Here is a 25157-nt window from a genome sequence, read left to right on the forward strand (position 1 = left end):
AGAATGGAGACAGAAGCCGGGCCTCCTGCTCCCACGCTGGCTCAGACAGAGCCCCTCACTCCTCTCAGCCTCAGGGGTCCCCGCACCCCAACTTCACCAGCTGTGGGCCAGGCACCGAGCATCGGAGAAGGACCACAGGCTCCTCGTCCATCCCGTCATCTGATGAGTGACCCCACCCGCACCCCTGCCCACCTCCCGGCCCCTCTCCTCACCCCGTGCCTGGTCCCCTCTGGGCTGGTCCCTCCCATGCCCCAGTGCATCTGTCCTTCTGCCGCCGCCCCTGCCCGGCCACCCACCGGCCCTGCCCGGCCACCCACCGTCCCTGCCCCCACGGCTGGGAGAAGGCTGGCCCTTCACACACACCCCCTGCCCTGCCCAGGGTCTCCCAGCCTGAGCCCGGGCCCCAGGGGCCGTCCGGGGGCAGTGCGAGGCCGCGGTCACCTGGCAGAGGGCCGGCCCTTGTCCCAGGTGTGGTCACTGAGACCAAGACTGCTTTCCCGGAGCTGAGCCAGGGTCCTGGCTCTGCCCCTCACCCCCTCGGAGCAAGTTAGTCACCCCAAGAGCCCCCCCCGAGACCCTTAAGCTCCCATTCCCCCCCAGGCTCCAGGGACCCCCCAGAGAGACCCCCAGGCTCCAGGGACCCTCCAGAGGCCCCAGGCTTCGAGGACCCCCCCCAGAGAGACCCCAGGCTCCGAGGACCCCCCCAGAGAGACCCCAAGCTCCGAGGACCCCCCAGAGAGACCCCAGGCTCCGGGGACCCCCCCAGAGAGACCCTCAGGCTCCAGGGACCCACCAGAGAGGCCCTGAGGCTCCAGGCGCCCCCCAGACCCTTAAGCTCCCATTCCCCCCCAGAGACCCCCAGGCTCCGGGGACCCCCCAGAGAGACCCCCAGGCTCCAGGGACCCCCCAGAGAGGCCCTGAGGCTCCAGGGTCCCCCAAGAGGCCCCCAGGCTCCGGGGACCCCCCCAGAGACCAGGCTCCCATCCCCCCAGAGACCAGGCTCCCATCCCCCCAGAGAGCCTGAGGCTCCAGGCCCCCCCCCCCGCTGGCACGGCGGGCGCTGCCCCAGTGGCCAGGTGGCCGCACCAGGTGGACAGACTGATGCACAAATGGATGAGTGACTCAGCTGGAAACGCTGCCAGGGCGGACGGAGGGAGGACCACGGAGGGGCCGGGCCGGGCACTGCTCCGACTCCAAGCTCCCTGCCCCCCCCCGGCCCCTCCTCCCTCCTGTGCACCCCGAGCTGCCATGGGGGCCAGGCCAGGGGGTCAGCCGCCCCCTCCTGCCACTCGCCCCGCCCCCGCCTCCAGGTGAGGCCGGGCCCTGACAACACTCACAGACCTCCCGTCCCGGCCACTGGCACGCCGCCCACAGCCCTGCCTAGGCCTGGCACCGCGCCGGCCCCTCCCTGCGGTGCCCGGGCCTCAGGGTGCGGGCAGTGCCTCCCGCTGCCAGCAGCCCCGACCCCAGGAAAGGCCATTGTCCCCGGCCCCCGGCTCCCAGCCCCCCGGCTCCCGGCCCCCCGGCTCCCGGCCCCCCCCCCCCCGGCTCCCGGCCCCCGGCTCCCAGCCCCCCCCCCGGCTCCCGGCCCCCTTGGCTCCCGGCCCCCTGGCTCCCGGCCCCCCCGGCTCCCGGCCCCCGGCTCCCAGCCCCCCGGCTCCCGGCCCCCCCCCCCCCGGCTCCCGGCCCCCGGCTCCCAGCCCCCCCCCCGGCTCCCGGCCCCCTTGGCTCCCGGCCCCCTGGCTCCCGGCCCCCCCGGCTCCCGGCCCCCGGCTCCCAGCCCCCCGGCTCCCGGCCCCCCCCCCCCCGGCTCCCGGCCCCCGGCTCCCAGCCCCCCCCCCGGCTCCCGGCCCCCTTGGCTCCCGGCCCCCTGGCTCCCGGCCCCCCCGGCTCCCGGCCCCCCGGCTCCCGGCCCCCCGGCTCCCGGCCCCCTGGCTCCCGGCCCCCCGACTCCCGCCCCCCCCCAACTCCCGCCCCCCCGGCTCCCGCCCCCCTCCGGCTCCCGGCCCCCCGGCCCCCCGGCTCCCGGCCCCCCCGGCTCCCGGCCCCCGGCTCCCGGCCCCCCCCCGGCTCCCGGCCCCCGACTCCCAGCCCCCCCCCGGCTCCCGGCCTCCCCCCGGCTCCCGGCCCCCCGACTACCGCCCCCTCCGGCTCCCGGCCCCCCGACTCCCGCCCCCCTCCAGCTCCCGGCCCCCCGGCTCCCGGCCTCCCGGCTCCCGGCCCCCCGGCTCTGCTCCGAGGTCACCGGCCTCGGAGATCCACCGGCGGCCGCACCGCTTCCAGGAAACGGAATCCGGCGGCAGATGCCAGCGGGGGGGGCACAGAGGCCCATTCACCACACTGGCACTGCCGCCGGCCTGGCGCTGCCCGCCCCATGGGGAAGCTGGCTTCCCCATGCCTAGGCCCCCCACATCTAGGCCCCCCCACATCTGGGCCCCCCAGTCCTGGGCACCCACATGCCTGGGCACCTCACCCACATGCCTGGGCACCCCACACCCAGCAGCGGCCTCCCAGAGCCAGTGCTACCCAGAGGCCGGGGGGGGGGTGCCCGCCCTGGTGCCCAGCACAGGCCTGAGGCAGGGGGAAGGGGCTGAGACCTGTGCCCCTCCCAGCCTCAGGCAGCCAGCAGCCGCGTGGGCACAGGGGCCGGTCCACGCTGTGTCCACAGGAGTCAGCCGAGCCTCCTGTCCCCACCGCGGGGTGAGGGCCGGCGAGCGCCTGCCGGCCCGCCGGCCCTCCTGGGGGAGGCGCAGAGGTGGGGCCCCTGGGTGGGCGGAGGCTGAGGGTCCGGGCGGTGGAGGGCATTGCACTGCGGGCAGGAGGCTCCTCCCTCCTGCAGGAGGACCCAGAGTGAGGGGTCTCTTGTCACTACCCCACTCCCAGCCCAGCCTGCAGCCCCGGGGCCTGTGGAGGCAGCAGGGGGCAGGGCCAGGCACCCCCAGGCAAGGCCACCACCATCCACAAGGAACTGGTCCTTCCTCCCTTACTCCATTTAGCAAGCTCCTACTCATCCAACAAAGCCCCAGGCACAGGGCCCCTCCTCCTGCAGAGCCAGCCAGACGCGGGGCCTGCTCTCCCTTCACAGGCCTCGGCCCCGCGGCCGACCCAGCTGCGTCCTGTGCAGCTGGTCCCCCCCCAGACAAGGCACACATTCCACGGAGAACCGTGGCCACGTGTCCCAGAGGCGCCAGCCTGCAGGAGCCAGCTCCTCCCCAGCCCCGGCCCCGGGCGCCGCCGCGGTGGCTGCTGGGACCTGACCCCAGAGAATGGGCATCCCCCCGCCAGCCCGGAGGAGGGAGAGGGCCCTCACGCAGTCTCCTGTCCCCTCGGCCAGCTGGCCCGCACCCCTCAGGGCCCCAGGGTCCCCCGAGTGTGCCGAGGTGTACCCCCTCACACCCCCCAGAGCCCTCCTCCCTCCCCCCACGTCTGTCCGTGGAGGCGGCCCCGGAGCAGGCTGTGGCCCGCATGCCCTCCGGGCCGGCTCCCTGCAGGTGCTGCCCGGGCGCCTCCGATGCAGAGCCGTGGAACCCCTGAGCCGGCCAGGGCGCCGAGGCTGAGCGCCGGCCCAGGAACCAGGGGGTCACGGCTCCGTTCCCGCCCAGGGCACAGGCCCGGGGTGCGGGCTCCATCCCCAGTGAGGAGCGCGCAGGAGGCAGCCGGTCTGACTTTCTCTCTCATCATCAGTGTTTCTATCTCTCTCTGAAACTGATAAAAATATCTTAAAAAAAAAAAAAAAAGGCCCTGACCAGTGTGGCTCAGTGTCGGCCTGCGGACTGAAAGGTCCCAGGTTCGATTCCGATCAAGGGCATGTACCTTGGTGCGGGCACATCCTCGGTGGGGGGTGTGCAGGAGGCAGCTGATCGATGTTTCTCTCTCATCAATGTTTCTGCGTCTCTGTCCCTCTCCCTTCCTCTCTGTGAAAAATCAATAAAATATTTAAAAAAGGAAAAAAAAAATGAAGAACACCTGGGTACCCGGTGCCACCACGTCCCTAGCACCCCCCACACACACACTCCTGGGGTAAGGGCAGGAGGGGCCACAGCCAGAGACCACGGAGACGCCCCAGCAGGCTCCTCAGCTCCGGGAGACCCACAGGCCGAGACCCCGCCCCACACCATGGCCCGCCCAGGAGCCCTCGGGCCCCCCCTGCACACAGGCCCCCCCTCCGCGCCGGCCCGGGACCCGACTCCCGGAAAACTAGTCGGCTGACGAATTCTCCCTGGAGTGGCACCTGCTCACCATTCAGCTCACTGTCTCTTTAAACATGTTTTTATTGATTTCAGAAGGAGGGGAGAAGGAGAGAGAGAGAAACATGGAGGAAAGAGAAACATGGGCCGGCCGCCTCCCGCTGGGCGTGGGGCCTGAGACCCCGGCAGGCGCCCCCACGGAAGTCAAACCGGCGACCTCCTGGTTCCCGGCCGATGCTCAGCCCCTGAGCTCGCCGCCCGCTCGGCTTCCTGTTCCCAGGAAGAGAGCCCGGCCGGGGTCTGGGTGTCTGTTTCCGGGGAGGCTGTAGAGTTCTGGCCCCTGCTAAGGGGTTCCCCGAGGGCCCCCTCAGACCCTGACCCAGCGCCCACCTTCGGCCCCAGCATCTCCCCAACCCCCACCCCCATACCCCGAACAGGCCCCCGGCCCCACCCATCACCGCAGGCGGCCAGGGTGCCCGCCCCCTCGGGCGAGCCAGGAGCCGGTGCCGCGGGGGAGGCAGGGCGGCCAGGGGGACATCATGCAGCCGAGACGCCACCTCCCCCTGGGCCACAGGCCCTGGCTGCCCCCGGCGCCCCACACTCCCCAGGCCTTTGGGGGTGTCCGGAGCCACGCTGGCCCCCCGCAGGGGGTCCCAGAGCCCTCGCCGGCCCGCGGGAGCGGCCGGTCCAGAGCCCATCACGCCTTCGCCTCAGAGGCCCTGAGTCCCTCGCGCCTGAACAGGCTCCAGTCGCTGCCCAGAGGCTGGCATTGGGGACGGGGGCCAGCATGTCCCAGGATCAACCCCACCCTTCCCACCCCCCGGACTGCCCCCGGCCGCGTCCCAGAGCCCTGCCCGGCCCAGAGGGTCCAGGCGGGAGGGGCCGTGGCCGAGGGGGAAGGACGGGCGGCCCTCGCGCCGGCCCCTGCCCCGCCGGGAAGGATGGGGCCGGTGGGAGGGCCGGGGCCTGGTTCCCGGCCGGCGGGCCGCGAGGGCCAGGGCCGCCAGGGGAGCGGCGTCTGTGGCTCTCATGGCAGACCAAGCTCATTTGCAGGTCAATGCGGCGCACGCCCGCCCTGCCCCGGCCGCGCCCTTTGTGGTCCTGCGCCAGATGGCCGGGACAGGCCGATTCCGGGCCCGCCCCTCGGTTAATTGGGCACGGGCGTGCTCCCTGCAGACGAGGCTCTGCCGCCTGGACCTGGGCCTGTGTGGGTGGGGGTGGGGTAGGTGGGTGGGGGTGGGGTAGGTGGGTGTGGGTGGGTGTGGGTGGGGGTGGCGGGGGTGGGGGCGGGGGTGGGGGTAGGTGGGTGGGTGGGGTGGGCTGTGGGTGTGGGTGGGAGTGGGGTAGGTGGGTGGGGGCGGGGGTGGGGTGTGGCGGGGAGGGCGCAGTGGGCACCCAGCGGCCGCTCTGAAGGGCTTTTCTCTTTTCATTTCTCCAAAACGGGGTCTGAAGTGACTGAAGGACAACAAATTGGCGGCTTTCTTCTGCAAACAGCTCCGGGCGGGGGAGGGGCGCGGCACCCGCTGGGAGGCGGCTCGGCCCCTGCCCAGGCCAGGACCCCGCCCGCGGCACTGGGGGGGCCTGGCAGACCTGGGGGCACAGGCCGCCTCCCCCGGAGCCCGAACCCGGAGCCGGAGCAGCCGGAATGCAGGGCGCCCCTCCCCCAGGTCCTGGGAAGCAGGAGCCGGCCCAGCGGGCGCAGAGCTGGGCACAGAGGCCCTGGTGCTCAGCCCGCCTCCTGCTCCATCCCCCAGACCCAGCCTCCGCTCCCCCACCCCTGCGGCTCTGGTCTGAAGCAGGGGCGCAGGGGGAGGCAGGAGAGCTGCAGGACGGAGGTGAGGAGAACGTTGGGACAGAATAAATAAAAGAATGAATGAAGGAATGAATAAAAGAATGAATGCATGAGAGACTGAATAGGAGAAAAAATGAAGGAGAGAATGAATGAATGAATGATAAATGAACAAATGAATGAAGGCATGAGGGAGTGAAGGAAGGAAGGAAGGAAGGAGAGGAAGAAGGAAGGCAGGAGGGGAAGGGTCTGCACACCTCCCACCCTGAGCGCCGGGGGCCCCGCCCCGCCCTCTCTCAGCCGATCGGCTGCTCCCGCAGCTGTGATCCGGGCCGCACGTGCCCGGCCGCGAGGCCGCCCGGTGAGCGGGGTCTGTGCCCTCTGCTCAGACAGGGCTGGCAGCCTCCACAGGTGCCGGCGGGCCGGTCCCCCTGCCAACAGCCCAGCCCCTGCCCTGGGCCCTCCACCGGGGCCTTCCCTGTGCCTCGGTGCCCGCTCCTCGCTGCCCGCCGCTCGGCCAGCCACCCCAGCCGGGCTTCGTGCCCGCCGGAGGGGCCCAGAGCTGCCACTCCGCTGGCTCTGACAGGACTGGAAGGCCAGCCGACCCCGTGCCCGCCCCGCCGCCGTGGGCCTGCCTCCGGGACCAGCGCGGGCAGGGACGCGCAGCCTGGAGTTTCCGTGGCACCGGGTGGGCGGGCGGCTTCCTGTCGCTGTGGAAGGGGCAGGTGGCCCGCGCCTCCCGCCACGTCTTTCCAGGAAGCGGCTCCGTGGGACTGTGCACCGGGTGACGCAGACCGGCCTGCCCCCCTCTGCCGCCATCGTCTGAACCGGAGGCTCCCCCCAGCTGTCCTGGCCCTGCCTCGCCAGCTGCCGCCCTGCCCCGCGGCCATCTCTGCCGCTCGTCCTCAGCCAGGGGTGTTTCCGTGGATCCTCAGGGAGCGTGGGAGAGAGAGGGAAACGTCACGTGAGAGAATCACATCCATGGCCTCCGGCACGGCCCCGGACCCGGGCCTGGGCCGGGGAGGAGCCTGCCACTGCCGTCCACAGCCTTGATCAGAATCAAACCTGGGACCCTCCAGTTCACAGGCCGATGCTCTCTCCCAGCGGTCAGCACACTCATCAGCCCACAGAGCCAAATATTGACAGGACAACGGTTTGAAATTTCTTCGGAGAGCCACGTTTTTTAAACTTAAACGTCTTCTAACGCCACTCTTCAACACAGACTCGCCCAGGCCGTGGTGTTTTGTGGAAGAGCCACACGCAAGGGGCCGAAGAGCTCGGCTCTATCCACTGAGCACACCAGCCAGGGCCTGCGCTGTTTCTTAGGGAGACCCTGGTCTCCCTCTTCTTCTCTCTGCCACTTTTCTTTTCAATATTTGTACTGATGTCAAGGAGGAAGGGAAAGGGAGAGAGAGAGAAACATCTGTGATGAGAGAGTCATGGACCAGCTGCCTCCTGCACGCCTCACCCTGGGGATGGAGCCCGCAGCCCGGCCTGTGCCCTGACAGGGAATCGAACCCTGACCCCCTGGTTCCTAGGTCGATGCTCAGCCGCTGGGCCACGCCGGCCGGGCTCGCTGCCCCTTTTCAACAACGGCGGCCGCCTCTCCTCGCCATCCCTCGCTGCAGCCGGCCTGCGACGCGCTCCCCGCGGTTAAATATTTTGAAATTCGAGCGCATGCGTGCGTCTATTTACCCTAACGCTCTAAACTCTGCGCCAAGCATGTCCTTCCGGCCGAGAATGTAAACGTGGCCCCAAATCGTGCAGAGCCCGGGGCCGCCACCCAGGCCGCCTCGGGGGGGAGCCGGCGCGGGCCATCCTCAGCCTCGGTCCATGTCGGCGTGGTCGGGGTTTTCACTGAGTCCCGCTCGCTCCACAGCCACGAGGACACGGGGGCTTCTCACGGGGATTAGCACACATCGGAGGCCCCGGGCTATCAGCCACGGGCCCCCGGCGTGGCTACGTGGCCAGCAGGGGTCCGGGGCCCGGGGCCCGTCGGGGGCACCTCCGTCTGCACCCCCAGGGACAGAGGCCGGACCGGCCTGTCCGTGCCAGACCCCCGGGGCCTCTCGGCTCCAGCGAGATCCCACAGTGGACGTGGCTCTCACTGTTACTTTGCGGTGACGTGGCGTGTTCGGTGCCCGCGTGTTCCCCGGCCACGTGTGTGAGCGCCGTCTCGCTCTCCCGGGACCGCTGGCAAGGTCCCCGCCGCGAGGCCCCACGGAGGCCCAGGGAGGCCCCGACCCCTCGAGCCACACAGCACCGGCGGCGGCGGGGCCACTCTGGGGAGGAGAGAATGAATGATGGCGTGAACGAGTGAATGAACGAACGAATGAGGCTTCGGCTGCAGCCTCCACCGGCCTTCACTGGCCTCTGGAATCGGTTGGGGGAAGAGCAGGAATGTGACAGGAGAAGGAAGGAGAGGGGAGGGAGGGGAGGCCACTCAGGCCCGGGAGGGGTGAGGGGAGCCGTGCTGAGGGCCTGGGGCGGGCAGAGGGGCGGCTCGGCGGCCGGCAGCCCCTCCCTCCCTGCACCCTGGGGCCGGGGCCGGTTCCCAGTGCGTGGGGGGCACGGGGGGCTCTGGACCCCCATCTCCCCGGAGACTGTCTCCTTGCAGGGGAGGGGAGGGGAGGGGGGCCTCTAGGCCGCCGGAGGCCTCTCCAAGCCTCGCCCACAAGCCCGCCCCGCCTCACACTGCCGGTCCCGGGCTGCACAGAGCGCTCACCCTGGGCACCCGCCCCCCGGGTGGTGCTGGATTGTGTCCCTAAGACCCTCCCGGTGGAGCCCCCGCCCCAGCCGGCAGCTGGGCCTTCCTGGGGGCGAGGGTCCTCAGCGGTGACTCAGCGGAAACGGAGTCGGAAGAAGAGGGGGTCAGGATACGCCGGGGACCCCGTGGGGACCGGGAGGAGCCGCGCCCGCACGCCCAGCAGAGAGGCCGGGAGCCGGCCGGGAAGCCGCCGGGCGCCGGGCCGGGCTCCAGCCCAGGACGGGCAGGGGGTTGTGAGGCTCCGGTCTGTGGGACTCGGTTAGAGCAGCGCCCGCACACTGACACCCCAGCGTCCTACCCACCCCCCTGAGCACGCCCACCAGCCCCCCCCGGGCAGCAGGGGGAAAGCCCAGGCCAGGCCCGCAGCCTGTGGACGCCCTGCCCCCGCTGCATGGACACCTCCTCGGCCTGCAGCCGCCGCCCAGGGGCTCCAGCCCCGCACCCCGGAAACGGGAGCCCCAGTGCCCGGCCGGCCACCCGCCCTGTGCCGAGCAGGTGGCTGGGGCCCCTCAGGGGGGACGGAGGCGCTGGGGTGCAGGGAGGCTGGGAGGAGGGGTGTCCTGGGGGCCCCTGAGCTGGGGGACCTGGGGCCTCGTTCACGCGGGGCTGCATGGGGCGCCCCCCCCCCCCGGCCCAGGGCAGCGGGCATCAGCTGACCAGCCCCTCCGCGGGCCGGGAGCCCCGTGCCTGTGTGCCTCCTGCACCTGAGCATTCACAGGCGGCGGGTGCCTCGGGGCGGCCTGTGATGCGATTGGCGTTTTTCCGTCCGTCCTTCCGTCCTCCACGTCCCATAAGCTGCCTCCGGGCTGGAAGCGGGTTCGAGGGAGGAAACCCATCTGGAGACACAGGGGAGGGCAGGGCCTTGTCGGGACCTCCTCCCTCGGAGACAGCTCGCCCGGGAAGAGGCCCGCTGTGGGCAGCGCGGCAGCTCCGAGCGGAGGCAGAAATGCAGCCCTCGTCCCCCGGTTCAACACCCGAATCTCCAAGTGGATGGGCCGCCCCCTGCTGACCGTTCCCGGGGGTCCCCGGCGGCCGCTGACCGTTCCCGGGGGTCCCCGGCGGCCGCTGACCGTTCCCGGGGTCCCCCATGGCTGCTGACCATTCCCGGGGGTCCCCGGCGGCCGCTGACCGTTCCCGGGGGTCCCCGGCGGCCGCTGACCGTTCCCGGGGTTCCCCGGCGGCCGCTGACCATTCCCGGGGGTCCCCCGGCGGCCGCTGACCGTTGCCGGGGGAGGCGGAAGCCACGGCCGCTCCCCCGCGGCGCACCCTCATGGCCGGCGGGAAGAACCCTTCTGTTCAGACGTTTGGTAAAAGAACAACCAGGAGGAGAAGCTCGGACATCACTGCGTGGGGAGCCCGGAACCCTGAAGGCGCTCTCCCGCCCTCACCGAGCGGCCGGCCGGCCTGGCTCCCACCCCTCCCGCTGCCGCCCACCCGCCCCATGGGCTGCATTGGCCCTTCCTCCCTCCCTCCCTCCCTTCATTCATTCCTTCCTCCCTTCCTTCCTTCAATTCCTCCCTCCATTCATTCATTCCCCCTTCATTCCTTCCTTCCTTCATTCATTTCTCCCTTCATTCATTTATTCATTCATTCAGTAAATGGCCTGGGAGACCCACTGCCGCCCAGCTCAGCCCTGCTCTGACCGGGCCCAGCACCAGACACCCCCCATGCAGCACCACCCTTCAGGGCGCCCCCAGGCCATCGCCGGGCCTCGGAGGCCCAGGAGCGCAGGAGCCGTCCACGTGAGCCGGTTCCCCTGCACCTGAGGGGGGGGAGGCCGGCCGCAGGGAGCGCTGCCCGGGGCTGTTGCTAAGGCGCCGGGCTCCGGCGGCTTCATTTCATATTAAAAAGCCCCGGGCGTTTCAAGGACAAACGGCCGCCGCGGGAACATCTGTCTCCCCTGCTGACAGAGTCCGCGATGGGCTCCGGGCGGCGCATAAGGCGGGCAACTAGCCGCTCCGAGCGGATGGTCCCGCCGCCCCTCCCCGTGGCCGCCCTCCCCGTGGCCGCCCTCCCCGTGGCCGGGACAGAGTCTGATTGTCCCCAGTGGCCACCCCCTCCCCATGGCCTCTCCCTCCCCGTGGCCTCTCCTTCCCCGTGGCCTCTCCCTCCCCGTGGCCTCTCCCTCCCCGTGGCCTCGCCCTCCCCATGACTGCGCCCTCCTCATGGCCTCTCCCTCCGCGTGGCCGGGACAGAGTCTGATTGTCCCCAGTGGCCACCCCCTCCCCATGGCCTCTTCCTCCTCGTGGCCTCTCCCTCCGTGTGGCCGGGACAGAGTCTGTCCCCGGTGCGGACGGACAGCGCCTGAGCGAGCGGGGCCCTGGCACGGACCAGCCATCTGGCCGCGGGGCCTTGAAGGCCCTGTGCCCCCGGACGGAAGCAGGGCGTGGTCCGGCCCCCACGGCGGAGGAGCAGCGCCACGGCCCAGGCGCGGTTAGGGCGCGGGAGCAGGAAGCGGGCAGCCAGTTCTGCGAGGGGAGACCCACAGGCGCACGGTGCTCGATGGCCCCGGCCTGCCCAGGCCCGCACTGCGACCGGGAGAGGAGAGGCCGAGACAGCACCGGCCACGGAGGCACCGGCCCTGAAAGTCCAGCCGCCCCCGCCCTCCCTGCGGACCCGCCCCCGCGGCTGCCCTGCGGAGGGGAGCTCAGCCGGGCCTCGCAGCGCCCTCCCAGGGCCGGGCTCCCTCCGCCCGGCACAGCGGCTGGTGCCTCTTCCTGCGGAGCCGCCGGGACCCCAGCCCCTCTGACCCCGGAGGCCCCTGTCCTCCGGCACCCAGGCCGCTGGGACCCCCGCCCCTCGGTCCCCGGAGGCCCCTGTCCTCGGGCACCCAGGCCGCTGGGACCCCGGCCTCTCGGTCCCCGGAGGCCCGTGTCCTCAGGCACCCAGGCCGCTGGGACCCCCACCCCTCGGTCCCTGGAGGCCCCTGTCCTCGGGCACCAGGCCGCTGGGACCCCGGCCCCTCTGACCCCGCAGGCCCCTGTCCTCCGGCACCCAGGCCGCTGGGACCCTGGCCCCTCTGTCCCCGGAGGCCCCTGTCCTCGGGCACCAGGCCGCTGGGACCCTGGCCCCTCTCAGCCCTGACCGATGCTGGTCTGGGACGCTGGGCACCAGAAAAGCGCCCTCCTGGGGTCCGGGCTCCCTGCGCCCGGGCCCGGGGCATCACCCACCTCTGTGCCCGCTCCCCGGGACCGGACTGCAGGCCTGGCCCAGGGGCTGGCTCTCCATGGGGCATGCCACGCCTCCCCTGTCCGGGGGCCAGGCCCAGGGGTCTGCCCGCTGTCCCTCAGAGGCTGGCCTCTCGCCTCCCAGGCCCGTTGGAGTTTGGAGGTGCCCGGGACCTGCCCGGCCGCGGAGAGGCGGCCTGGGGCACAGCCTCCCTCCACCGCCCCCGGGAGACTCTGCAGGCCGGCCGCCTCGGAGCCTGGGCAGGCGTGGGCCCCCCTGCCAGCCCGGCACAGCCGCCCTCCAGGCGGAGGGAGCAGGACGGCTCCAGGCAGGTCCCTGCACCGCTGCCCTCGGACTCAGCGGGGTTCCCTCCAGGCAGAGGCGTGTGCGGGCCGGGGGCCTGGCGAGCCGGGCCTGCGCTGATGGCCCATGCGGTGCGCGGGCGACGCCAATCCAGGGGGGGTGGGAGGGGGCCTGGGGGCCGCTGGAGGCCTCTCTGAACCTCACCCTCCAAGCCCGCCCGCCCTCAGAGCAGGCACCTCTGCCCACCCCCTGCAGGTGCACCCCGGAGGCCCCACGCCTGCCCGGGGCCCCCGTCCCCACCCAGGTGACCTGTCCCCCCGGCTCTCCCGCCCCGCCCGGGGCTCCATCCCGATTGTAGTGGCCTGGAGCCTCGGCCGCCCTCACCGCCCCCTCGCCACGTTTCCGCCCCCTGGCCACGTTTCCACCCCCTGGCCACGTTTCCGCCCCCTGGCCACGTTTCCGCCCCTCGCCACGTTTCCGCCCCTGGCCACGTTTCCGCCCCTGGCCACGTTTCCGCCCCCTCGCCCGCGCTGGGAGAATGCCTCTGCTTCCTGTCCGTCCGCTTCCTGCCGGGCACCTCGACCTCCGCACGCTGCCTCCACACACCTCCTGTGCCTCAGCCCAGCACGTCATTTCCTGCCCCCAGGCCTCGGGCCCTGACGCCCCGTTCCCCGGCGGGACCCAGGCCGCCCCCCCAGGCCCCCGGCCCTGACGCCCCGTTCCCGGGTGGGGGGACCCAGGCCGCCCCCCCGAGGCCTCGGGGCCAGCGGGACCCAGGCCGCTCCCCCGGGGGCCGTCCCCGCCCGGCGGGGCCCTGCGTCTCGGGGCGGCGGGCTGGAGGGCAGCGTGGGAGCCAGCCACCGGCCCGGAGCCCTCCGAGGGGCCCGGGGGCCCCCAGAGAGGCAGGTGTAAACTGAGAGAACATGGGGGCGCGGGGAGATATCTGTAACACCATCGACAATAAAAACAGTTAAAATTATAGCAGATGATGAATTAACAACAGAAACCCCTGAAATGAGCCACCGAAAAGAAAACAAGAAAAAAAGACTTGGCAGAAACAAATGCCCCGACTTCTCTCTGTCCTCTCCCTCTCTCCCTCCCTTCCTCTCCCTCTCTACTCTCCCTCTCTCCCCCCACCTCTCCCTCTCTCTCTCCCTCTCTCCCTCTCTCCCTCTCTCTCTCTCTATCTCCCTCTCCATCCTCCCTCTCTCCCCCACCTCTCGGTCTCTCTCCCTCTCTCCCTCCCTTCCTCTCTCTCTCTCTCTCTCTCTCTCTCTCTCTCTCTCTCTCTCTCTCCCCCACCTCTCTCTCCCTCTCTCTCTCCCCTCTCTCTCCTCTCTCCTCTCCCTCCCTCTCTCTTTCCTGTTTGGGCACAGGCTCTGGGCCCCGAGCACAGCAGAGCCCTGACACAGCCGCTGCCCTTTGGGGTACGCCGGGTCCACAGGGCCCCAGCACGGCAGCCGAGGCAGAGGGATGTGTGGGCAGCTGGTGAGGGGCGGCGGCGGAGGCTGTCACCCCTGCCCACAGGGGTGCTGTCTGGAGAGTCGGGGTGCAGCATGACCCCCCGGCCTAGAGCGACAGTTAGGGACATGGGGTGACCGGCACTCACTCCTGCCCCCGCGGCCCTGACCCCCACCCCGAGTGCGGGCTCCGGGCTGAGGGGGGGCGTCTGGGGCTGAGCATCGCGGATCCTCAGAGCTCCGGCCGGCTCGGCATGGACCCGCCCGGAGGCCCGGCCGGGGCCGGCAGTGGTGCTGGGCACGGGCTGTGGGCGGGGCGTGAGGCCTGCCGGCTTTGTGGCCGCACAGCCCTCGGTGCCTCCAGTGCCGGCACCAGAGGGAAACCGAGGCTCAGGGCGGGGGGCTCATGCTCGCCTCTCTCACCGCGTCTGGGCCCCCTGGGAAGGGAAGACACCCCCTCCGTCCCCACTGCCACCGCCCCCAGGAGGCGGGGCTGGGACAGACTCCTGTGGGGGACACGTCAGCCACGAGGCAACCACTGGCTCCAGGCCCTGCCGCGGCCCCGTAACCCTGGACGGCCTCCTGTCCCCTTGAGACCCAGATCCCCTGGGCAGCAGCTGAGGGCAGGAGGCAGCTTCCAGGAAAGGGGTGACTCGTGTTCACATGCAGACCACTCGTGTTCACACAGAGACCATACGTGTTCACACGCAGACCACATGTGTTCACACACAGACACACGTGTTCACACACAGACCACACACCCCTGGCCGGTCAGTCCAGCACGTGCCTCCTGCCTCTGCCCGAGGCGGGTGCACGTGTTACGTGGCCGTCTGTGACTTTTCCAAAGGGAACGGACGGCTCACAAGAGGCCGGAAACGCATTGACCCGGGCCCCGTGGCACACGTGTGTCCCCTGCCCGCAGGGACCGCCCGCCCAGCGGGAGGCGCAGAGCTCGGGGAGGGAACAGGACCCGTGGGGCCGGCCCGGGCAGGGTCTCGGTGGCCGGGCGTGCAGTGGCCTGGGACGGCCAGGGTTTGTGTCCGGACGGAGCTGGCCGCCGCCCTGAGGGGCGTCCACGCCGGTGCCCGCTCGCTCCGGGGCAAGGCTGGGTGCCCGGGGAGGACGGGGCTGGGGAGAGACAGATGGACCGGCGGAGGCACACCCCGATGCCGGCTCAGGGTCTGTGGCCAGGGGCCCGGAATGTTCTCCAGGAGACACCGAGACCCTGCTGCTGCTGAGAGAACATGGAGCTGCCGAGGAGAGGAAAACAGCGTGTGTGTGTGTGTGTGTGTGTGTGTGTGTGTGTGTGTGTGTGTTGTGTGTAGACAGGTGTGTGTTGTACATCACATCGCACTGTTGTCGGTTGCAATACACACACAGATAACAGAACCCGCCTGCAGGCTGGGGGCTGGGGCTGGGGCTGGGGCTGGGGCTGGGGCTGCAGGCTGGGGCTGGGGGCTGGGGCTGCAAGCTGGGGGCTGGGGCTGGGGCTAGGGCTGGGGCTGGGGCTGGGGGCTGGGGGCTGGGGCTGGGGCTGGGCGGGGGCTGGGGCTGGGGCTGGGGCTGGGGCTGCAGGCTGGGGCTGGGGGCTGGGGCTGCAGGCTGGGGGCTGGGGGCTGGGCTGGGGCTGGGGCTGCAGGCTGGGGCTGGGGGCTGGGGCTGCAGGCTGGGGGCTGGGGCTGGGGCTGGGGTTGGGGGCTGGGGCTGGGGCTGGGGCTGGGGCTGGGGCTGCGGGCGGTGCGGGGAGGCAGAGCCGGGGCCTGGGCGGGGACAGAGAAGGACCAGCTCTCCCGTCCCTGGAGACCGCGCTGACCCAGCTCTGCGGGCACTTGTCAGGACATGCTCCGTGGCCTTCTCTCCACCATGGGACAGCCTGTTTTGTGTTTCATTTGGGGGACTGTCCTGTGAGCCCGAAGGAGACGCCGGGCGGTGCTGGGCGGCCCTGAGCGCCGGCTGGCACTGCGGGGAGGAGGGTGCCCGGCGGACGCGGCTGCGGCTCTGGAGAAGCAGGGGGTCCCCTCCCTGGGTGCCAGCGGCCTCGGCCCCAGCAGAGCAGCTGCCCAGGTGGAGGAGGCAGAGCTGCCCCCCCTTCGCCCCCCCCCCCCCGCACTCAGAGGGCTCGCAGCCGCCCCCCCCCAGCACTCAGAGCCGCCATGCCCCCCCCCTCGCACTCAGAGCCGCCATGCCGCCCCCCCCCCCCCGGCACTCAGAGCCGCCATGCCGCCCCCCCCCCCGCACTCAGAGCCGCCATGCCGCCCCCCCCCCCCGCACTCAGAGCCGCCATGCCGCCCCCCCTCCCCCCGCACTCAGAGCCGCCATGCCCGGAGGAAGCCCAGGCAGCCCCAGGGTGGGCGCCGAGGCGGGACCACCCCAGTCTCTCGGCGCCCGCAGAGGCTGGGTCACTCCTTCCTGATGCCGCCCAGGCCCCCGAGGCCATTCTGTTCCTCACGCCAAGGGCACATCCCGGGGTGTCCCCGTGTGTGACCCCGAAACACGGGCCCCGCGCCCAGGCTCAGTGTGCCCATCACGACGGTGACCCCCCAAACCCTATCGGCTCCCCTCATCAAAGAAAGACACATGTCGGAGTACTGGGCGCGTGTGCATGTGTGTGTGCCTGCATGTGTGTATGTGCGTGTGTTTGTGGTTCTGTGTCCGTGTGTGCGCACAGTGTCTGCATGTCTGTCGTGTGTGCATGTCTCTGTGCGTGTGTGTGGGGGGGGGTGTGTTTGTGGTTCTGTGTCCATGTGTTGCATACATGGGCAGGAGGTGGCCCCGGGCCACTCTCGGGGACCCTGTGGATGGGAGGCGCAGGTGGGAGGGGGCGCTGAGCTCTGTGCAGAGGAGGCCCCGGATTTGGGGGGGCCCAGGCTGGTCCCGAGCCGCTGTCCCGGAGGGGCATCTGTGCGCCTCCTGCCCCTGCCCACTGCGCGCCCCTCCCCTCCGACCCTGCTCACACCCAGCAGCCCCTCCCTGGTCCCTGGTCCCCGTGTCCCCGCTCCCAGCACCCCCCCTCCATCCCAAGTCCCCGCACCCAGCAGCCAGCTCTGCACCCCTCTCACCCCCACCTCCGTGCCTCCAGGGCACCCCGCTGCCTGCAGACAAAACCCCACCTCTCACCCAGGGCCCGGGAAGGTCCGGGGCCAGCGGGGGGGACCGGGAGCGGGAGGCCTGACCGTCCACTGAGCCTCTAAAGCGCCTGCAGGCCCAGGGCCGCCCCCAGGCCCGGCGGAGGGTGCTCAGAGGACCTGGCGCCCCCCCAGCCCCCCAGGGAGAGTCCCCGAGCCGCCGCCCACCCCGACTCTGGCCGGCCTGACGCCCGCTGCTCCCGGGGCCTCTGCCCTCCCCCCGGCGGCCGGCCCCTCCGCACACGCCGTGGCCTGGCCTGTGGCTGCAGTGCCCGCGGCCTCGGCGGCACGGCTTCGGGGTTGTAGGTCGGGGTGCGATCACCGCCCCCCCGCAGGGCCCGGACACCGCCTCCCCACCGGCCCCGCCCGGGCCCGGCACACCCCCCCCCCCCCCCCCGGAGGAAGCGCCCTGAGCCCCCGGGGCCGCGTCCTGGGGCCTGGCCCTCCCCACCGGCCCCGCCCAGGGACAGGACTGGGCGGCCCCTAAGGCAGCAGAGCCGGCGGCCTGAACAAAGCCCTGGGCCCTGCCGGTCAGCGGCTCCTCCTGGGCAGTGACCCCCCCTGACTCCTCAGACAGAGGGGCACCCAGGGCTCGGGTCTGACCGCAGTGAGGGCACAGAGCCGGGCTCAGCTGAGGCCATTGGGGCCTCGTCCTGATTGTCCTTCTCCTCCTCCTCCTCACGGGCCAGGAGCAGGGGTCCCTGTGACAGGCAGACCCCGTGTGGGCGCCGGCCTCAGACCCTCTGGGCTTGGGCCAGAGAGGGGGCACCCTGACCCCCGAGCTCCCCTCCCCCAGGACCTGGAAAGGGGGGCTGAGGCCCGCAAGGGGGGAAAGGACTCCCCAAGTCACCTGTGAGACCCCAAACCCCGTGCTCTCTCCCTCTGGAGGGCAGGCTCCCGGCAGTCCCCGCCCCTGCCCCTGCCCCCCCAGGTAAGAGTGTGTGCCACCCCATCCCCGCCAGCCCCACACCCGCCCTCTGCAGCTGGAGGCGGGGGGCGGGGGGCAGGGAGAGTAGGCCCATGGGACCCCCCTCACAGGGGACCGTGAGTGCCCACCCTCCAGATCCCACCCTCAGGGACACCCCCTCTCCCTCCCGCACCCTGTCCGGCAGCCACTGTGCTCTGCCCGCTCGGGAGCTGCCCCTCCCCCACCCGCTGGCGCCTGGAGTCCGGGTACAGGGCTGACTCCGCCTGCGGCCAGGTGGACGGGAGCGGATGGGGGATGGGCCGCTCGTGGGGGTGGGGCGGCTCTGCTGAGGGGTGAGGGGCCCACTCATGGGGGTGGGGTGGCTCGGCTGAGGGGTGAGGGGCCCACTCATGGGGGTGGGGCGGCTCGGCTGAGGGGTGAGGGGCCCACTCATGGGGTGGGTGCCTCTCGGCTGAGGGGAGAGGGGCCCACTCATGGGGGTGGGGCGGCTCGGCTGAGGGGTGAGGGGCCCACTCATGGGGTGGGTGCCTCTCGGCTGAGGGGTGAGGGACCCACTCATGGGGTGGGGCGGCTCGGCTGAGGGGAGAGGGGCCCACTCATGGGGTGGGTGCCTCTCGGCTGAGGGGTGAGGGGCCCACTCATGGGGGTGGGGCGGCTCGGCTGAGGGGAGAGGGGCCCACTCATGGGGTGGGTGCCTCTCGGCTGAGGGGAGAGGGGCCCACTCATGGGGTGGGCATGCTCAGAGGGGCCGGGCACTGCAGGGTTAGCTGTGAGTTCTTGTCCATCTCCGGAGTCCAGGGCGGACTCAGCCTTTGTCCCTGGGTGGGGAAGGGGTCATCGCCCCAAACTGGAAACTGCTGGCCGCGCAGTGCCCTCGGCCCCCCACCCCCTTCCCGCGGCAAGCCGCCCGCTCGGTTCACAGTGAGACAAAGAGGGGCCCTTGGGAGCCAGGCTGGGTCCTTCCTCAGAGCCGCGCTCTGTCCTCCCCGCCCGCCCTCCGGCCTGCGGGAGGCCAGCACCTCAGGGAGCAGCGGGGGCTCCGCTTTGTGTGTTTGGGGGGGACAAGTGGAGGGCCCGGTGGGTGTCTGTGGCCCCGCGGCCGCGGGGCTGAGTGGACGCACACACAAACGCACACACACACGATTCGCAGCAATTTTTTGGCCTCTTTATTGGGACCCAGCGGACAGGGGCGGGGCAGGTGTGCCGGCTCAGGACTTTTCTCAGAGATGTCAGGTGTGGGGGATCAACTCAAGAGAGAAAGAGAGAAAGAAAGAAAGAGACAGAGACAGACGGCGAGAGCTGGGGGGAGAGACTGCAAGCTAGGAGGGCAGCGCGCGGTGGGCGGCGCGCAGTGGCGGGCACGCGGGCGGGCGGGCGGGCTGGTGGGCGCCCGCCCCGGGGTCCCCTGTGGATGGATCTCTGGGGACCCCCGCCCCGGTGGTGGGTGCGTGCCTTAGCAACGCCAGCGGCCAAGCTGCCGCGGGCAGAGTGGCCACGCCTGGGCATAAATAGAAAATATAAGTTAGTATAAGTTTTTTTTTTTAAGTTTTTTTTGTACAAATATACATGTTTTATCCTTTTTTTCTCTTTTTTCATCATTTTTTGCGCTGAGTTTCAGCAGAGATTGAACCTTTTTTTATAAATGACTCTTAAAGCTTTCCACCTTGGGACCAGTGTACTCTTCGGTGCCGGCACGTTTGGGTGAGAAGTGACTAATACATTGCACGGCTGTCAGACTTTTACACAAAACCGATCGCTGCTCGCCAGCAGCTGCTATTGGCCGGTCTGGGGGCGGCGTGTCCTGTCCGCGGTCAGAGGGTCCCGGGCTCCTGGGGGAGAGGCTGCGGGCGGGAGAGAGGGGGAGAGAGTGAGCGGCCTGGGGACCCCGAACCCGCCCCCGCGCCCCGACACCACTCACCTCATCTCATCCGCTTGCGCGGGGTCTGCTCGGCGGGGCCCACGCCGGGGCCGCCGCCAGGGGCGGAGCAGCCGCCGCCGGGCCCCTCGTTGGCCTTGGCCTCGGGCGCGGAGCGCTTGCGCTTGGCGAAGAAGTCTGGGGGGACAGGGCGGGTCAGGGGGGCCCCGGGGGCCCCGGGGGGCCCCGCAGCAGACAAAGGGCGGGGCGCGGACTCACCAGAGATCAGAGGCCCGACCAGCAGCTTCTTCACGGCGGCGGCGCCTCCCGGGGCCCCGGGGGCGTTGGGGGCAGCGCCCAGAGCGGCCCCGGCGGCCCCGGCGGCGGGCACGGCGGCGGGGGCCGCGAGCACGGCCACGGCGGCCCCGGGCAGCGCCACGGGGACGATCACGGAGGCGCCCTGCGCGGGGCGCCCCGAGATCTGCGGCGGCTCGTCCTCGGGCTCGTCCTCCTCCTCGTCCTCCTCGTCCTCGGGCTCGGGCTCGGGCTCGGGCTCGGGCTCCGGGTCGCGCGGCGGCGGCGGGCCCGCCTCGGGCTCAGCGGTCTCCTGCGCGGCCTCGGGCGCCGGGGTCGGCGGGGGAGACACCTCGGGGTCGCCGTTGGGCGGCGCCGGGGCGTCCCCCGCAGCGTCGCCCGCGCCGTCGCGCGGCTCCTCGGCGGCCAGCGGCGCGGGGGCCGGCGGGGCGCCCGCGCCGTCCGGGCGGGGCCGGGGCGCCAGCAGCACGCGGCAGCGCCCCACCTGCACGGTCTCGCGGTAGAAGGCGGGCACCGACTCGCTGTCCACCTCGGTCCACTGCAGGCGGCCGGGGCCGCGCAGCGGCTCGTCGCGCTGGAAGTTGTAGTCCCAGCGGCGCTGGTCCTCGGCGCTCAGCTCGGCCAGGCGCGCCTGCAGCTCGCGGCTCAGCTGCTCGTGGTCCACCGGCCCGAAGAGGCGGCGGCAGGCGCTGCTGCGCGTCGCGGGCGGGTGGGCACGGCGGGGCACCAGGCGCTCCATGCTGCGGGAGCTGCGGGCAGACAGCGGGCGGTCGGGGCGGGTCGGGGCGGGCGGGGGGCGGGCGGGCGGGGAGCGGGGAGTCCGGGCGGGTACCTGGCAGACGGGCCGGGCAGGGCTCCGGAGTCGCTGGCGGTGAGGTCGGCTGGCGGCCGCGCCCCCTCGGTGGCTGTGGTCGCTCGCAGGGTGGCTCCGGGCTGGGCGGCAGCACCGAGCACAGAGCACTCGCCTGTGCAGCCCCGACCCGCGCGCGCCCCTTTATACCCGCGGGCGCCGCCCCCCGGCCCGCGGGGGGCCCCCCGTCATTTGCATAAAGTAGTATTTTCAGCTCCGACAACACGCACGCCATTGGTCGCGCCCTGCCCCCCCGCGCGCCCGGCCCCGCCCCGCGCGCCGCCCATTGGCCGGGGGCGCGCCTCTGCCCCCCGAGGTGGGCGGGGCGCCGGGGCGGGCGGCCGGATTGGCGGGCACGGGCGTGGGGGGCGTGGCCGAGGGAAAGGCGCTGCGGGCGGTAACGTGACACCCGCGCCCCGCCCCCTCGCCCCATCCCCCCCGCACCCCGCACCGCGCCGCCCCCGGACTCCTTTGTCTGCAGGCGGGGCCGTCCCTCCGCGCCCCCCTCCGCCCTCCTGGCACCGCGGGCCCCGCGCCCGGCCCGCACCCATGGCCCCCGAGGGCGCCGGGCCGCAGCTGAGCGTCGCCCCGGGCACCCCGCGTCCGCTGTCCGGGCGCTGGTGCCGGCGGCAGCGAGGCGGGGTCCCCGGGAGGGCCGCGCCCGCGGGCTGGGGTCCCCGGAGGGCCGCGCACCTGGGCCCTGGCACACCTGCCGGCCCTCGGCCCTGGGGCAGGAGGGGGAGCCGGAGGGAGGGCCCGCGCCCATCTGTCTCCGAAGCCGGGAGGCGCTGACTCCTGGAGTTCTGGCCCCGGGCACACCCCGAGCCCTGGCTGAAGCCTCCAGGCCGTGGGGTCCCCCCAGCCCTGCCCGGCGGGTGGGAAACAGGCTCTGGATCTGTCACTGACCGGGTGGCACCTCTGAGGCCTGGGTCTGCCTGGGGCCACCGCGGGGTGGGCTATTGGACAGGGCACGGCACCCCACCCCACCCCGCCCTGCCACCCGCTCTGTCCGCACTGGAGCTGCACCCTCCTCCGTGCGGACAGACCGATAAAGACTGAGAATGACAGCCCCGCCGGGAGGACCAGCAGGACTGGCGCCCTCGCCCCGGGGGGAAGAGGGCTGGGGGGGGGGGGGCAGGTTTGACGTGAGGGGCAGGTGTGTGGGCGGGCGGACGGACCGGGCGGCCCCTCCTGTGCCTGAGGCGCCCGCCCAGCACCCGGTGAGCCCGTGACAGTGACCGGGGCAGCATGTGACACGGAGTCCTGCCCGGGGGCTGGAGGAACCCGCCCTGCAGGCCTCGCCCGTTTTACCGTTTTACCGGGAAGGAGCCTGGGGGGCGACCCTCTCAGGCTGCCGGCTTCCCAGCTTATTTCTCTGGGCACCGTGGGACCCCTCCTTTCTCAGCAGAGAGGTGACCCCCTCTTTGGCGAGACTCTGAATCGAATCAAGAGTGGCAGTCACCGGCTTACTGAACCTGCCGGTCCCGGGACTCTCTGGGCCCTCCCCGTAAGGCAGGGGCAGAGCCTGGGGGGGGGGGGGGGCAGGCCACCCAGGGCCCCGGCAAGCAAACACCACACTCTGGATACAGACACTGCGCTCTCCTTTTGTCGTTAAAAGTGTGTGGGGAGGAAGCAAAGGGAACCCGTTTGTGCTGGAGACGGCACCGCAGCCGGCCGGGGTCCGAGCCCTCTGTGGGGCGTGGGGCCCTGCTGGCACCTGGCCCGTACCCTCCTCACCCCCCCCCCCCCCCCGGAGTGGTGGGCGCCGGCCGGGCCACAGCCCTCCTCCGGAGCTCGGAGAGGCCACGTGTGCCGACCCTCGGCCAAGAGGCGAGATCGCAAAACCAGAGCAGAGGGGCCCAGCGCCCCAGCCCTCCCCCGGCCACCGGCGGCTCCCCCTCCTCGCCCCGGGGCGCCGCGGTCCGGGAGGAGAGAGGGACCGGGGAGGCGGCTGGGACGCCCAGGAGCCCGAGGACCGCCGAGCAGAGCGCGCACACCGCCTGCAGCCGGAGCAGAAACACACTTTTATTGCGTCTCCGTCCGTTACGGACACACTCACTCTCGTGACACGGGCCCCGGGCCGGGACGGCCCTGTGGGGTGGCCTCCTCCCGCGCCCCGAGATGGCGGGACCCGCTCCCTTCTCAGCCTGAGACCCAGGTCCATCGCCAGCCCTCGCCTAAGTGCTGGGCGGCGCCTTCCTGGCCGCACACTGCCCCCTGGCGGCCGATCCGCCGCGGCGCCTCTCCCTTCTCCGGGGGACCTGCCAGGCTGCTCTGGAGACCCACTGGGGCCGCGGCCCCCTCCTGTGCCCGGGACCCCGCGGGGTGTCTCTGTGTGTGTGTGGGTGTGTGTGTCTGTGTGTCTGTGTGTGTCTCTGTGTCTGTGTGTGTCTGTGTCTGTGAGTGTCTCCGTGTGTGTGTCTCTCTGTGTGTGTGTATGTGTGTGTGTGTCTCTGTGTGTGTCTGTGTGTGTGAGTGTGTGTGAGTGTGTGTGTATGTGTGTGTGAGTATGTGTATGTGTGTGCATGTGTGTGTGTCTGTGTGTGTCTGTGTCTGTGTCTGTGTGTCTGTGAGTGTGTGTGTGTGTCTGTGTGTGTGTGTCTGTGTGTGTCTGTGTGTGTCTGTGTGTGTGTGTCTGTGTCTGTTTGTGTGTGTATGTGTGTGCATGTGTGTGTGTCTGTGTGTGTCTGTGAGTGTATGTGTGTGTCTGTGTCTGTGTGTGTCTGTGAGTGTGTATGTGTGTGTCTGTGTCTGTGTGTGTCTGTGAGTGTGTGTGTGTGTGTGTGTGTGTCTGTGTCTGTGTGTGTGTGTGTGTGCGCCCCAGCCAGGCAGCCTCTGATGCCATCCAGGCCGTGCCCGTCTGCAGAGCCCTCACCATCACACACCCGGACCCCCAGCCACACGCCTCCGGACCCTCCGGACCCGGGGGGAGGCGTCCGGGTGCCTGTTTGGTGGGGGAGGAACCGGAGTCCGGGCAGCCGGCGGGAGCAGGTCCGAGCCTCTCCCGGCCTGGAGCCCCGACTTCGAGGCCGGGGGCCTGAACGCAGTAAGAATGTCAAGGGTCCCCGCTAACCTCCCCCGGCAGCCCTGAGCCCCAGACCCGGCTGGGCATCCGGGGGGCACAGCCCTGCCCAGGATGGCTGACCCCCGGCACCTCCCACCTGGATGGAGGGACCAGGCTCCCCTCTTCTCCCCTCCCTCCCCCCCAGGCCTGGACCTGTCCCCCTCCCCCCTCCTCTCCCCCCAGGCCTGGACCTGTCCCCCTCCCCCCTCCTCTCCCCCCAGGCCTGGACCTGTCCCCCTCCCCCCCTCCCCCCAGGCCTGGACCTGTCCCCCTCCCCCCAGCAGGGCCAGGCCCGCCCTGTCCCATCCACTCCCCCCCCAGTGGAGGGGCACCCACACGGCCCCAGAAGGCCCCCCCGGCCTCCAGCCGCACCCCAGAGTGGGCCTTCCATAGGCCCCGGACTGCGGGCCCTCTGAGACCCCCCTGGGAAGGCCCTGGCCCCGGAGCCCCCTTCCCCTCCCTGAAATGGGCCGGAGGCCCCGCGGGTGGGAGTTACAGATTAACCCGCGGCCCAGCGCCAGGCGGGGCGCTCCGAGCGCCCGCTCGCCAGCCCGCGGGGGAGGCTCTGCTTGGCCGGGCCCAGCGCCGCCCCGGCCTCTCCCCCCGGTTCCCGCGCCCGGCCCGCCCGCCCCGGCCTCTCCCCCCGTTCCCGCGCCCGGCCCGCCCGCCCCGGCCTCTCCCCCGTTCCCGCGCCCGGCCCGCCCGCCCCGGCCTCTCCCCCCGGTTCCCGCGCCCGGCCCGCCCGCCCCCGGCCTCTCCCCCGTTCCCGCGCCCGGCCCGCCCGCCCCGGCCTCTCCCCCGTTCCCGCGCCCGGCCCGCCCGCCCCGGCCTCTCCCCCGTTCCCGCGCCCGGCCCGCCCGCCCCGGCCTCTCCCCCGTTCCCGCGCCCGGCCCGCCCGCCCCGGCCTCTCCCCCCGTTCCCGCGCCCGGCCCGCCCGCCCCGGCCCCGGACGGCTGTTCCCGGCGGCTGCCAGGCACGTCCCCCACAGGTGCCGCCCGCCGCGGGGAGGGCCGGGCTGGGCTCTGGTTACAGGGCGGCCTCCGGCTGGGGTGCCTCAAGCTGGGGTCCCCGCCGGTATCGCCCCGGATCGAGGGGCTGGGGGCGGGGCAGCGGGACCGAGCAGCCCTGCCCCCGCCCCTCCCGCCCCAGCCCCTGGCTGCTGGCCTGGGTCTCCAGCGGGGACCCTCCCCCGGGGCTGCTGGCCTGGGTCTCCAGCGGGGACACACACCTCCTCCCCCCGGCTGCTGGCCTGGGTCTCCAGCGGGGACCCTCCCCCGGGGCTGCTGGCCTGGGTCTCCAGCGGGGACCCTCCCGACTGGGTGGGAACGTCTCCAGGTTTAAGGCTG

The 25157-nt window shown here is 72.0% G+C and overlaps 2 protein-coding genes across 2 annotated transcripts in view; both read right to left on the reverse strand.

The window, feature by feature from the left end:
• MMP17 (matrix metallopeptidase 17) overlaps nucleotides 1-25157 on the reverse strand; it is a 37762-nt gene that overhangs the window by 10817 nt on the left and 1788 nt on the right. The gene's annotated exons all lie outside the window — the stretch shown is intronic.
• On the reverse strand, nucleotides 18871-21106 carry CDKN1C (cyclin dependent kinase inhibitor 1C). The gene is made up of 4 exons (XM_084867463.1): nucleotides 20730-21106; nucleotides 19862-20646; nucleotides 19646-19780; nucleotides 18871-19568 (listed from the first exon to the last, which is right to left on the reverse strand). Exons 2-3 carry the CDS (start codon nucleotides 20634-20636, stop codon nucleotides 19647-19649), a joined length of 909 nt encoding a protein of 302 aa, XP_084723589.1. The 5' UTR covers nucleotides 20637-20646; nucleotides 20730-21106; the 3' UTR covers nucleotides 18871-19568; nucleotide 19646.

Source organism: Pipistrellus hanaki (genome assembly GCF_964339955.1).
Source record: "Pipistrellus hanaki genome assembly, chromosome: 19".
In the NCBI taxonomy this organism is placed as follows: domain Eukaryota; kingdom Metazoa; phylum Chordata; class Mammalia; order Chiroptera; family Vespertilionidae; genus Pipistrellus; species Pipistrellus hanaki.